At 33.6% G+C, this 13,864-nt stretch overlaps 2 protein-coding genes across 5 annotated transcripts; both read right to left on the bottom strand.

Annotated features, from left to right (window-relative positions):
• Positions 1 to 66: 66 nt before the first annotated feature.
• Positions 67 to 4,978, bottom strand: LOC107412186 (protein NDL2). Its single transcript, XM_016019897.4, has 11 exons — positions 4,767 to 4,978; positions 4,487 to 4,586; positions 3,979 to 4,076; positions 3,770 to 3,858; positions 3,259 to 3,319; positions 3,092 to 3,178; positions 2,492 to 2,569; positions 2,354 to 2,410; positions 2,184 to 2,239; positions 1,663 to 1,798; positions 67 to 888 (listed from the first exon to the last, which is right to left on the bottom strand). Exons 1-11 carry the CDS (start codon positions 4,824 to 4,826, stop codon positions 649 to 651), a joined length of 1,062 nt encoding a protein of 353 aa, XP_015875383.1. The 5' UTR covers positions 4,827 to 4,978; the 3' UTR covers positions 67 to 648.
• Positions 4,979 to 9,351: 4,373 nt separating this feature from the next.
• Positions 9,352 to 12,081, bottom strand: LOC107412177 (uncharacterized). 4 transcript variants are annotated; one of them, XM_048469140.2, is made up of 3 exons: positions 11,888 to 12,081; positions 10,658 to 10,763; positions 9,352 to 10,558 (listed from the first exon to the last, which is right to left on the bottom strand). In XM_048469140.2, the coding sequence occupies exon 3, from the start codon at positions 10,485 to 10,487 to the stop codon at positions 9,585 to 9,587; it is 903 nt and encodes a 300-aa protein (XP_048325097.1). In that variant the 5' UTR covers positions 10,488 to 10,558; positions 10,658 to 10,763; positions 11,888 to 12,081; the 3' UTR covers positions 9,352 to 9,584. The 4 variants fall into 4 exon arrangements, with proteins under 4 accessions (XP_048325097.1, XP_015875371.1, XP_048325096.1 ...); XM_016019885.4 differs by having other exon boundaries at positions 9,352 to 10,562; positions 11,888 to 12,080; XM_048469139.2 differs by lacking the exon at positions 11,888 to 12,081 and adding an exon at positions 11,589 to 11,854.
• Positions 12,082 to 13,864: the final 1,783 nt, after the last annotated feature.

Below are 13,864 nucleotides of genomic sequence, written 5' to 3'. Positions count from 1 at the left end.
TGGCATGCAATAATTTGATGACCGGTCTTATAAAAAAAAACAAATTGTATTAGAAAACGAATGATCTTATTAAAAAACTATAAAATAATAAATAATAATAATATAATGTTACATTAAATGCCATTTCCAATCTGTTTTTGAGTCCAATAATAATAATAATATAATATTACATACTTGATATGAGACAAATTGAAATCATTGCTGCGTTTTCGGTTGAAGGTCTTTTTCATTTGGAATCCGCATGTACATTTTACTGCAGAACGCATGCAGCGTAAAGAGAAATGTGTACAAATGAATAATAAGTACATAATGAAACCCCTCCTCTTCCCTCAAAGAATTTCCTAATTTCCAATTATAACATATTCTCATCAACCTATCCTACACTAACTTTTTCTTTTTTTTTTTTATTTTTTTTTTAAATAAAAAAATAAAATAACATAAAAATTCCAAATCCAGTCAAAATCTTAACCGCAAGAACCTATCCAACCAATACAATGAAAGAATTTTTGCTTCTATCCTTCTACCCCCTGAAGAAATTATACAACTATCCTGATCTTATATTATATATATGTGCAATGCTGAGATTCCACTCTCCTTTTGTGTTGTGTCCATGGCAACTTGTAGCTCAAATAAGCATCTTTCTGTTTGTCATATATCAATATCTGCTCGGGTTTTAATGGGTTTGAGCTTGATTCCCAGACTTTCAGGAGAGAGAAGTTCGGGTGCTATGCATGAATGGCTTGAGGGGCTGGTGGGATTCGAGCCATTACTTGATGAGGAAGCTACTTGTGGTTGCCGATGGTAGCCAAACCTCATCAGAAAGAACTCAATTGGAACTATCATGGCATATGGGTGCTCTTCTGTGACCAGTGAGCCACAAGCATGAACCTGTCAACGGATGAAAACAAGCCAGTTAAATAAGCATATTTCCTCTCATATTTTACTCCATGCATTTAATATCCATACATATGAAGTCCACTACTGAATCAGCTAACTCCACAGCTTGTTTTCATCTAGGAGGTGATGGGAAATGGACAAAAGTGATGAGAAATATATTTAATTGAATACTTCCAAGTTTAGATACTAAACATGCAACATGAAGTGCAATTGCTGAGATTTGAACATATTTCATGTGGGGAGAATTTCCAAATGGGTGCATTTTTTCTTCCCAAAACTGGCCAGAATTTGTGGGATATTAGTTGAACTCTTTACAGACACTGTAGTATCACAGATTCACCAGACCAATATGCTAAAACAAGGTACACACAGGGTTATAATGAAAACATCACCCGTGTTCCCTTAGAACATCCTCTATAAGAAAAGCCAAATATATGAGATGCCATTCTCCTCTTGCTGCTTTTTTGTTATTGCATTTTTGATGATCCTAGTACTAAAAACAGCAATACAGAAGAAATAACGAAACTGAACAAACCAAGTTTCTGTTTGAAAGACAGAAGGAAACCATCGTGGATCTGAAATGATGATTTGATGTTAACCATATGAGGAAACAATTTTCATGCAATATAACATGCATGATGTCTTTATATACAAGCTACAACTCAATCACCATGGTTATAAACCTAGGTCAATATTACGAGGAAACATGTACTTTCCATATTAAAATACAACAAGAAAAGTAGCATAAGTTGAAGAACATCCTACCTCAACAAGACCACAGCTTTTTCTATCCAATTTGGCACTCATATAGACTGATTCTGCATGGAATGGACTACTTTCACCCACAAAAATCAGTGTCTTACACTGCAAGTTCTTGAAGCTTTTTGTAAGGTCATGCCTCCTGCAAATAAAGTCTTTTGTTACTCTTAAGCGGACAGATTATTACAAGTTATGGAATATTTGTTGAACATAAGCAAGCACACCTTATATATCTTACACACTGACATATTGCAGACATTATCTACTCTGTCATGTAGAATAAGTGCACATTTTATTACTCAAGTAATTCAATATTAGCTTTTAAATATGAATTACTCTATAACTTAGATGGCATCTTGTGCACAAACATAAAATACTAGGTCAATTGACACTCACAGGGATACACATGATTGTCAACAGCTGTTAATTCAACTTTAAATCAGTTGAGACATAACACTCAACAGTGAGCAGAGAAAACCATAAGAATGATATAACCATGTCTTTAACACAAGTCAAAAGATAATTACTCGTTAATCGCTTGAAGAAAACGCATGACATTCAGACTCTGCCTTTCGTCCAGTAACTGTAATCACATGTCATGAAAGAGAATCAAACACATCATTTACATAGTTCAGTTGTACTATTTACCATCTGAGAAAAGGTGACATGCATGATATTGAAACTGAGATTCTCTTACCTTTCGGCAAGCTTGTACTATGCCTGATTCTGAACCATGCATGCCATTCCTAAGCTCCTACAATAACAGAATACAAATATTATGGCATGCATCAAGATCAGAAAATAACATAAATATAAAAAAGGTAAGTTGGACTACCTTACTGAAGTAACGCTGGAGGAGGCATTCCTTCAACACGCCACACATACCATAAAAGTATAACAAGTTCAACAATACCTGTAAACATTAAGAAAATCCTAAGCAAATTTTTCAACAGGGGTAAAAAATAACATTCTAGCATGAGCTCAACTAGCAAATGGGAATGCAATTTTCAATGCAACTTTTTAAGAATCATTTTTACTTTGAGAAAATATAAATCAGGGAAAATAGTATCTTAACAATAATTACCCTCAAAGGTAAACCTACCAAGAGGGGTAAAATGATGCAGAAAGCTCATTGTTCTCTTAATAATATTGATTGGAGCGCGATATATGACAAGGTCACTCTCATTTAGCACATTTTTCTATACAGATATACATTCATGTCGTACCACAATTAACTTCTATTCACTGCTCCATGTCAGAATTCATGTTTGTTATATTTCAAGTCTTCATTACATAGGGTGCGTGTATCGCAATAACTTATGCATGTCATCCTGCTTGATTTTGCCATTCAACTAAAAGAAAAGATAAAGTGACATCTCATATAGTTTTTAACATTCACTATCAACGTGGTAATAGAGACCGGAAATTATTTAACCTTGTTATAAAGCCATTCAGCCCATGAAGGAGCTTTGCAAATGGGAGACACAAGAATTAACCCAAGCACCCGTTCTTTGTACTTCATCTGCCAAATGGAAATTAGATAATTCCATTATCAATTAGAAAGCACAAAACACAAAGGGTGGCTGAATATTGACAACTTACCGCAAAGAGTGTGAGAATGTAGGCACCAGCTGTAACACCTACGCACATAACCTCCTTCAACCTGATTTTAGTTACAAAAAGATGTAGAGCTAAGAACAACCAGACATGAGAATCATTCATACAAGGTATGATCTTTTTCCAAGTATGGGTTAAAGAAATTCACCACTATAACACCTTGAGCAATCACAATCTACATGTAGTCTAGGCAATGCTAGTGAGGAGTCAAACGAGAGCAAACAAGAAACCTAATAATAAATCAAATATGGCTTTACCCAAAAACTAAAAAGCTGAAGCACAGCTGCTATAGAAACAACAAAGCATCCAAACAGTTAAAACAACAAGGTTTTAAGGCAAACAAAATAAGCTAGGGACAAAAGTTACCATTTTCATAAAATTTGTTAACAGATGCAACAAAAGAAAGAAATCACCCCCACCATTTCCTTTCTATCCCAGTTCTAAGTTCTAACAACCAGTCAAGCATTAGACAAGTAAATTATTGACTACTACTTACCCAAAGTAATCAAGCACTTCAACAACCTGGTCTGCAAGGTCATCCACGCTAAGCAATGGAACATCTGAAGAAATCACTTCAGCTCCCAACTGCAACGACTCTTAAACAAATGGGAAATGAAAACAATTAATATCACTAAAGAACAAAACAGTACTAGTTGAAGATACAAACAATATTTAGGGAAACAGAAATAAGATTCTGACACTGACCTCATGACCAGGGGCATCAATGTGGTAAATGCAAAAGTTATGAAGCAGCAAAGATGCTGCATCCGGACAAAAGAAGAGGCCTTGGAAACAAGACATGTCTGTAGATGCAATCACCCCAACCCAAAAAAAGAAAAAAGAGTCAGAGAAACACTCAGATTATAATTTTTTTTTTTCTCCCTTTTCTTTTGAGTTATACTCTTAAAAAACACTTGCAGAGAGATATTGTGAAGTAGAAAACACACATTCATTTAGAATCAAGTTAACTTAAACAACAAGAACCCATTAAACGAACCAATATCTTTTCCACACTATATCGATTAAAAAATAAAGAACGACTAGAAAATGACTTGAAAAATTAAGCATCAATCATGGATAAATAAACAAAACCCAATTAATCTCATCATATTTGGATTGAAATTGCAACGGTATTCTGAAGCTATCTTTGAGAAAATACACAAATAGCATTAACAATCAAAATAAAAATAAAAATAAAAAAAACGAAGCATACAATTGAGAGCAACATCCGGGTATGTAATCAATGCAGGCTTTTCATGATCCCCACAAACAAAAACCGAGATTGAACCTTTACTCGTTTTCACCACGTGCTCCTGCCAAGAATCAGATTGAGCAACAAAAGGAAAAACATAAATAAATAAAAACCCATTAAAGAAAAAAAAAACACAAACCGATAAAAGAAACAAAATAGTAGAAGAGCTTGTGCATTGCATTGAAAAAAAGAAAAGAAAAGATTAAAATGTTAATTCTTGGCGGGTGTATTGTTGCTTTACCTTCCCTCCTAAAGGTATCATATCAATGTCAATGGAAACTGAGTCGCTTGACTCGCCCATGACTCTCTTTCTAGCATACACAAATTACAGACTGAGAGTGAGTCAGAGATTTTTCAACTTCTATATTCAGAAACTTTCTCAATGCTTTTCTTTTTCTTCTTTCACCAATTCCTTATTCCTCTGGTTTTAGTCTCTCTCTTCTCTTTGTTTTCTATTTCATTCTCAGGATTACGAAAACACCCTCGGATCACAGACGAAATTGCAATTCCGACCCTTGCTTTCTTTCTCAAGTTGACGATTTTGTCCCAGAGTACCACTTGCCTTTTTGCTGGTTTTTGGGGTCTCCCAAGTGACCGTTGGACTGGGTATATCCGTACGTATGACTCAGAGTTTCAGAGTACCATTGACAAAAGGGCAATTTCGAGAAACGAACCAAACAGATAAGATACGACGTCGTATTCAATCAATAATTGAAATAAAAGGACACAGACATGGAGGTAATTAAATGGTATGACATATACCATTAGGTAATTCTAACATGGGAGCATAATACAGCTGTATGACACCTGGAAGCCGCAAAAAGGGAGTACTCCAAAGTTAATCTATCATGGCCCGCCAGCTCATCACTGTCTATGCTTGCTGGCCTTTCTTGCCCTTTTTTTATTTCTTGTTGATTTTTTTTTTCTTTTTAGAATAATAAACCCAATATAAAAAATATTCATTATTTTTTCTCACAGGTTAGTAAATATTGTTACCAATAAAAAAAAGTAACTAAATATTTTATTTATTTATTTATTTTTGTTTAAATTCCTCATCACTGTTAAAAATATATAAGGTATAAGTTTTCATTGAATAAATAGGAAGTCCAATGACAAAGCTATAATGTTTTTTAGATAACGATTCTGATTTTGAATTTTCACATATTCAATATTTTAAAATAAAAATTAATAAAATTGTTAAATTTGTTGCAAAGAACAAAATGCAATTGAGAAAAATAGATATTTTATATTTATGCATGGCAATAAATTTTCACGAGAGTTATCAAGAAATAATACCACATGCTATATTAAATGCGTGACAATAGAATGTTCCATTAAACTTTCATGAAATTTCGTTTTTTAATATAAATTCATTGATTTAATGTGTAGCCCTTGACATTTTTTCTTAAAAAAAGAAAAAAGGAAATTGTTTTGTTTATGTATATTTTATTTGATTTTGCTTGTTAAACTATAGGGATGGACATCTTGAAAATGGCGGGTAGTGAACACAAACTGCCATAGTTTTTATATAATAAATAAATAAAGTCAGAGGTAGTTAGGGCTTTTTTCATTTTAATTTTTTAATTTTTTAATTTTTCTCTTTTGTGTGTGGTAAGGACTTCGGAAGTTAAAGTAAGAGTAGAACATGATTGGTCTGTCATTCATAATGAAAACGCGTTTTGAAACGTTAATCACGGCCAATGATCACCCATTTCAAAGTCAACACTTCAAATATTTATCCGTGTCTTATTTGAATTATAATTCCTAGTTAGAGGTTATGCTAAATATTAAATTGAAAATCAAAAGATTGATTTTGAAGAAACATATCAAATATAGGACTAATTTATTCTAAAATTGTTAGGAAGCACTAACGCAATCAATTGAGAAATGTGAATTTAGCAGTTAAGTTCATTGACCTTCAATCGATCAATCTAAATACAAGCTAATTATTTATTATTTATTATTTTTACTTTGGATAGGATGACTTCATGATCATATGAGAGTCCATGATTTAGGCTGACCCATGAGGTGGACAATTTTTCGACACCAAAATTCAGAAACATTACTCGACAATCTATAAAACAATTTTCTTACGTAGAATGAGAAATGACTAATGCCTAAGTTCAGATGTTAAAATAAACCAATCCATATCAATGCCAGCTCAAAACCCAACAAAGATCAGAGCAATGCTGATGATTTTGTTCAATTATGTAGGACCCTTAAGGAAAAAGCCCAAGAGGGATGAAGAATAAAAAAATGTCACAATCGTGTGGCTAAATGTTCAACAATATTCAACAGTTGCAGTCCACATTGTAGGTGTGGTGACCTAAACCAAAGACATCATATTAAATGCATGATACATAGACCCCATTTGCAAAATTGATAACCCAACTAGCCGGCTATTAAATAAATGCCTCAAAATATTTAGGGCAGAGAACAAAATGCCTTTGGGTTCGATATAAAACCCATTTAATGATCCTAATTATATTCAATAGCGAGAGATAGTTTTGTCTTTAGATAGCCTTATCATATCCTAATAAACACAAATGGATTAATATGAGCCAGCCACCCAATAAATAAAGGAATGTGACAATACAATCTCAGCACAGACATCATTATTATTCCGAATTCAGCAAATGGTCTTATCACATATCATTAAATTGTTGGCTACAAACTAGAAAGTCAATCAAAGCAATTGAGATTAGAAGTTCAAAACAAAAACACCACCTGATTTTGAATCAATGCATGACATAGTTGTCCATGTCTCAACATTGTTTTTTCTTACAAAACTAAGTCTGTCACCTGCTGAATAACACATAAGTAACACCAAGAATCAACAATCATTCCAATTGATTTAAAGAATATGATATTGTAGTCTTCAACGTAAGCAAATTAGCTCAATTAGCTCCTTTCTCAGTATTCAAAAGTCCATTTCTATAGAAAAGAGGTATATATGATCAGAATAACATAATTCTTTTTGTCTAATCTGTAATCAAATAATTCAGAATCAAAGACAAAACAGACAGCCAATGGTGAAAACAACTTGAAACTTGTTGAACCATTGAAAACCAGCATCCATATATTAAAATTGAATTTGTAATTGCTCTATTGTGAATACTTTGCCAACGGAATACTCAACTTTTGAGTTTTATAAAACTTCAAACACATGAATGAACAATATAAACTCTTAAATAGGATTTTCTTACCATGGTCATGCCTGCTTCAACAATGGTAGAATATTCATGGCTAAAGTTCCCAAATATTTCACCATTTACACAATTTTTTATTGGGACATGACATCTCTCCTGTGTACTGACTTTGAAGAGAGATTTATAGGGGAAACAAGTAAAAGCACACCCTAAAACGGAAAAAATAAAAATAAAAATAAATAAATTTAATCCAACAGACATCAAGCGGATAAAATGCAACTTCGAATGCAACTTCGAATATCTTGCCATGTGATATGCACATTTACCATGTTCTCCAGGATAATCTGGCTCAGCTGCCATGCACCAGTGCATTTACAACAATATCAAATTCAAAATATATATTGGTCTCACCTTGTAAACAAGGTTCCCAACATTGTCATAACAACAGATTTTTCTTCAATATTGTCACCCTAAAAGACAGTGAGGATATCCAGATGATGCTTCTATTGTGATTCTCTTTTAAGTTTATGGATTCACAAAAAGATCTCAGAATCCATGTGCTTTACTTCCCCTCTCTTTTCCCACCGGATAATAATTTATAAAAGTTTTACCACATAGCATATGAGTTAAAATAAAAAAACTAATATGCCCTCAACCATGCATCTACTGTCCCTTCCACAAACTTCAATTTATCCTTTGAAAAGCAATTAAGCTCCCTTTTCACAGAACAACAAAAATATTCTTACAATCCATGTATCTATAGTCAATCTCAGATCTAAGCACTGAGCACATTCCAAATCACAAAATGTTCACACAACAAGCTCTATTAAGATAAAAACAAGGTCTGCCTATCTTCCGCTGTTTACAACTTAGAGACTGCTGTAAATGTTTTCAATATATTAAGCATATAAATGCAAGCAGGGGAACAGTGCAATTAAGTTTCAGAAAGATGCTTCTATCTTATGAAGCAGATAATTCATAAAAAAACTACAGAAGGAAAGATAGACTTTTAGTAATATCTGAATTGTATAAAATAAAGTGCTAAATAGGCATACAAATCACTTTGAAATTATACACAAATTCCTTGCTGTATTATGTCTCAACGTGTATAATATATTATATAAAGAGAGAGAACTTATAGTTAGGCGTCATATCTCATAAAGGTTCTGATGCAAGATACTGTTCTTAGATAATCTAATAAATATGAAGTATATGACTGATTTTATTCTGTAAAACACCAAAAAGTTCAGAGCAAATTCTAAGCCTTTAACTTATGATATACAGTAGTGTAATATAACATGGATGAGCCATAACTTAGTAAAATTATAATATTCCATCATCAGAGGTAATTATGCAACAAAACCTGCAGATAAGTAAGAGGAATCTTAGTATTTACAAGAATCAGCTCTCACTGCACGCAAACACACTGATCCGAAATTCTTCTAGTCCAATGTGAGCTTTCAAGTAGAAATAGAAACCAAGGATGCCAATGGCTACTTGACAATAAAGGCTGATGTTTCTTGGTCTACTTTTTAAGCCTTGATTCTCACTTTGGAAATGCTGTTCATATGACGAACTTGCACAACAAAGCAAACCATGTTCCCAAAAGCAGGAAATATGAAATTTAATGAATCAAATGGAACATTGCACAGCATGATTTTGTCATAGAATTCTCACTAGAAAAAAAATTGAGAATGAAATTAACACTTTGTGAAGGATATACAGCCAGCAAAAAACAAAACTGTCTGTGATCTATTCAAATTGCTCAAGTTACTCAAAGAAGAAAAAGAGATAAGAGAAAACAAATGGATCCATATTTAATAAAATTCAATGTAATCCAACTGCTTGGTTGATAAGAATCACCACTCACTAGGAGTTTCCTGTTAGCACTCGACGAAGAACTTCCAACTCTATTCGTTCTTCCAAGCATACAATATCAGCGAGAAACCAAGACCTAGCGCTTTATTATCCGAAAATCTCTGTGAAAAAGACCATGACAATGCATTTGGATCAGATAGCGGTTGGCTAGATGACCACAATTTCTCAGCTGAGAGGCATGTCTTGAACATAAAAACTGCATTTCCAAGTGAAGTACCGAAAAGCCAATTGTGGACATCCCAGAAAACTTCTACCGCAAGACCATCAACCAAGATGGTATGGTTTCCCCTAAACTTCCACCGGAGCCTCTTCACCTGCATCAGAGGCTTACCATCTACACGGATGATGAGGCATGGATCACTGACGCCAATAGTGTCACATTCAATCACTAGATCGTGACTTTGACCATTGTTGCAAAACTGGGCCTTTGTGCTGAACACCTTCTTGCCAAAGATATGCTCTCTCTTGGCAATGAAAACAGAATTAGAAGGCACAGGGGTGGCACCAGTCTTTTTGAAAGCTTCTTTTCTCAAATCCCCGAGAAGGAGAACCATTTGACGATCCACCACAACTCCCACGTAATATCCTTCCAAAGGTTCAGGCCCGGATCCGAATTTCGCTGAAGAAAGGTCCCAATATATGTCAATTTTACTAGAATATGCTTCTAAGCTCTTAGACCCTCTTCTCTTGGAGAACAACCATGGTTTAATATCAACCTTACAGAGACACTGATTCGACGAATCGTCGATCCCAACACTAAGGCCTTGACCCATCAAATTCTTACTCCATGTGACAGTAATTAAGCAAGATCTTCCTCTTAGCCGGCATTGATAGACACAAGTAACCAAATTCTGAGCAGTCTTACTGGTGTTTGACGAGGAAGAATCAGCAACTTGAACCCCATTTTCACCAAAACAAGATGGAAAATCTCTCATTTTCACACCAAAAGGCCTTCAATCTACTTTTTCAAACTTTCTTCTCGGTTTTCTAACGAACAGTTAGCGTCCTACCTTTTGCAACCAAAGGAAAACACAACATAAAAAAACCACTAAGAAACGGCAAAGACATGAACGAAAGCAAGCAAAATGCTACAAAAAGGTCTTACCTCAATTGATCAGAAAGAAAACCAGAAACCCATCTCAAAAATGCTACAAAAATCTTATTCTCAAACGCTTTAATAATCTGGGCATGCAAGTTTCTTGATGCATTTCCTGCACACACACAAACCCACTAATCCAAGCTGAAGAGAGAGCACCAAGGAAAGGGCACATCAAAATTAAAAGACAAATTTGAGGAATGTGGGTCGTAAAATAAATCACACACGAGAAGCAGACAAAAAGTAGACTGGTTTCACTATCAACGAAAATACCTCCGTCAAAACTATTCCCAACAAATTAAAAAGGGGGAGGAAAAAAAAAAAAAACCCAGAATTAAAAATTGAAATTTAATTCCAAAAAGGAAAAGATAAAAAGGAAAATATATTAAGAAGAGAAAGAGATAAAAAAGTTAAAAAAAAATAAAAATAAAAATAAAAATAAAAAACTCAAGATAGTGACAGATATGTCTTGTAATGGAGGAGGTGAAGCAGAAAGAGGGCTATATAGCAACTGGGTATTGCTGGAAAGGCTGGTATTTGAAAGATTACTCTACACTGAGAAAGGAAAAAAGCATTCCCTCTCCTATATTCTCTCTCTGTCACTGTGGACTTTCCTTTAGCTGACATACCCACATGAGGAGAGAAAGAGAAAAACCCAGAACAAATTAAATAAATAAATAAAAACTCAAAATCACAAGAGTTCAATTCTTCACACAATATAAACAAGATGAGCCCTGTACAACAACTTGAATTGAAAAAACTCCCACTTCCACAAAAAAAAATAAAAACGTCTATAAATGAACGGAAAAAGACAATTTATTCTTCTCGTTAAAAAATAACTGTTATTTGTTTTTGTTCTTGTTAACGTAACTATAATTATATATATATATATATATATTTCTTTTTTTTCTGCATGTATTTTTATTTTATAAGGAAATACCGAAATACAGAGATGAAGACCATGAAAGTGAACCAGGGAACAGTTTTTGAGATGTGGGGCCCCACCAGCCCATCCATGGAGTGCAAGCAAGCACGATGAGTCTTTTAACAAAATAAAAATAAAAATTAATTGGCTCTTTAAAAAAAAAAAAAAAGCACACATAAAACAATAAAATAAAATAAAAGAAGAAACATAGTTTTAGCAAATTCTGTATTCTGTATTTTTTTTTTTTTTTTAAACATGTTTTCTCTGAATAACATAACAGTTTCTGAGAGTGTGATCAGAGAGACCCAGAATACCCTTTGACCATTTTAAGAATCACCCATGTCTTTCTCATTGCCAACCCATCAAAATTCTTCTTCTCCTAAAAATCTAGGGGGTCTTCTTCTCTTTGGAATCTGAATGGGTTGTTATTATTACTGTGGAAGATGGGATTTGATGCTTAAGTAAGTGGCTCACCAAAAATGTTTTTTTGTTTTTTTTCTAAACACATCGTTTTTTAGCTTTTATTTTTATTTTGCTTTCACTTCTTTTATATTCCATAGACAATGTGAAAATCCTAATAATTATTAAGGGGGAAGGAAAAAAAAAAGCAAAAAAAAGAAAAGAAAAATCTTTGCACGTGTGTTACACGCGAGAAGGATAAGAAGCCAGCTGTAAAGTGTGCTCCTCGGTGTGAAAATGCTCGCGATTCCTACGACGACTCGCTTGTTTTTGGATTTGGAAGGGAGAACTTTTAGTCTGGAACGTCAGGGGTGTGCCATCCACGCGTTTAAATAACGTGTGGGATTGGGACAGCTCGTATATAAGGACAGCGAAGGAATTATGAGAATGGGGATTTGTTCAATTTTAATTGTTGCTTTATGAGAGATAAGACGTGGTGTTCACGTGTACTTGTTCATGGACGGTTAGGATGCGTTACAGCCCAAATCTTTTTGTTTTTTTGCTTTACCCTTTTTGCCCTCATTGGGTCTCCCCCCCCCCCCCCCCAAAAAAAAAATCCATTTTTTTGCACTTTTTTTATTTTATATTCAAATATTGAATTAATTTGACGATAATGATAGATAGAAACTAAAAAATAAAAATAAAAAAAGATATGGCAAATTTTTTAAGGAGATGGGAAAAAGATAATTTAGTAATGCTCAAGAGAAAAAACAAAGATATAAAATATTATTAATTAGGTGATGAGCAGATAATTGTTTGGATTTTTGGTGTTAAGTGGTAAAGAAATAATTATGGAATAGGGAAAAGGGTGGCCCAGAAAAAGGTAATAGGATTATGCAATGAACCAAATTAGTTAATTACTAACAGTTTTGTATTATGTAGGATTAAGATAAAAAGCCAACCAAAAAATCCAAAAATTGAACATGCTTTCCTTTTTCTTTTTTCCTTTTCCTTTTTGACCCGAAGAAAAAAGAGAACATAATGTTGCAGAGGGACATACTCTTCAAAATTATACAAGGCCCAAATACAGGCCCATCATGTTTTACACCACCACCACCACTGATAATAATAATAAACCATATAGAAACTCTTTTTTTTTTTCTTTTTTTTTTTTTAATGAGAAAAAACAAAAAAACTTAGCAGGCATGGGACTATAAGTGGACCGGCATAAGCGCAATCACAGGCAAAAGAAAATAAATTAGGTTTAAAATTTAATGGACTCTTGCATATTATTTAATTGACAAGTGCATCTAATACGTTACGTGGAAGTCTATCTTTGGTAACTTATTTAATCTATTTTTCATATTTTATTGCATTTTGTTTAGCTGGCCCATGTTTGGGGTCCATATTGTCCTTATGGTCTTTGCGGAAGTTAGAAGCAAATTAAAAAAAAAATACTGTAGGGTAATTATTGATATTTTTAAACACAATTATTTAGGTGATGTTGAAATCATAAGGGGTAAAGTTGTCATTTTACTTAATATGAATCTAATCCCTTTAATACGGAACCTATGGTGATAGCTATTATACCCCTCAGGCAATTAGGTTGTTTTTAGTTCACCAACAATATTCTTTTTTTTTTTTTTTTTTTTTTTCCACACCCATACAAAACCAAGTAAAATACAAAAGAAAAAAAAAAAAAAAAAAAGCAAAAGGAATTTTGTGAGAGGGATCGAGGGGGTAATGAAAGCAAATATAGTGAAAGATTTTCATGAGATTGAAAATGGAAAGGTGTGTGAAGAAGGTAAGTGGGTTTTCATGGGGTCCAATTGGTTTGGCAACTTTTATGAGTAACTATCATTTCTTTGTTCTTTTTCTACCTATTTTCCTTC

Source organism: Ziziphus jujuba, chromosome 10, assembly GCF_031755915.1.
Source record: "Ziziphus jujuba cultivar Dongzao chromosome 10, ASM3175591v1".
In the NCBI taxonomy this organism is placed as follows: Eukaryota; Viridiplantae; Streptophyta; class Magnoliopsida; order Rosales; family Rhamnaceae; genus Ziziphus; species Ziziphus jujuba.
This window is presented reverse-complemented; position numbering and strand designations above follow the sequence as displayed.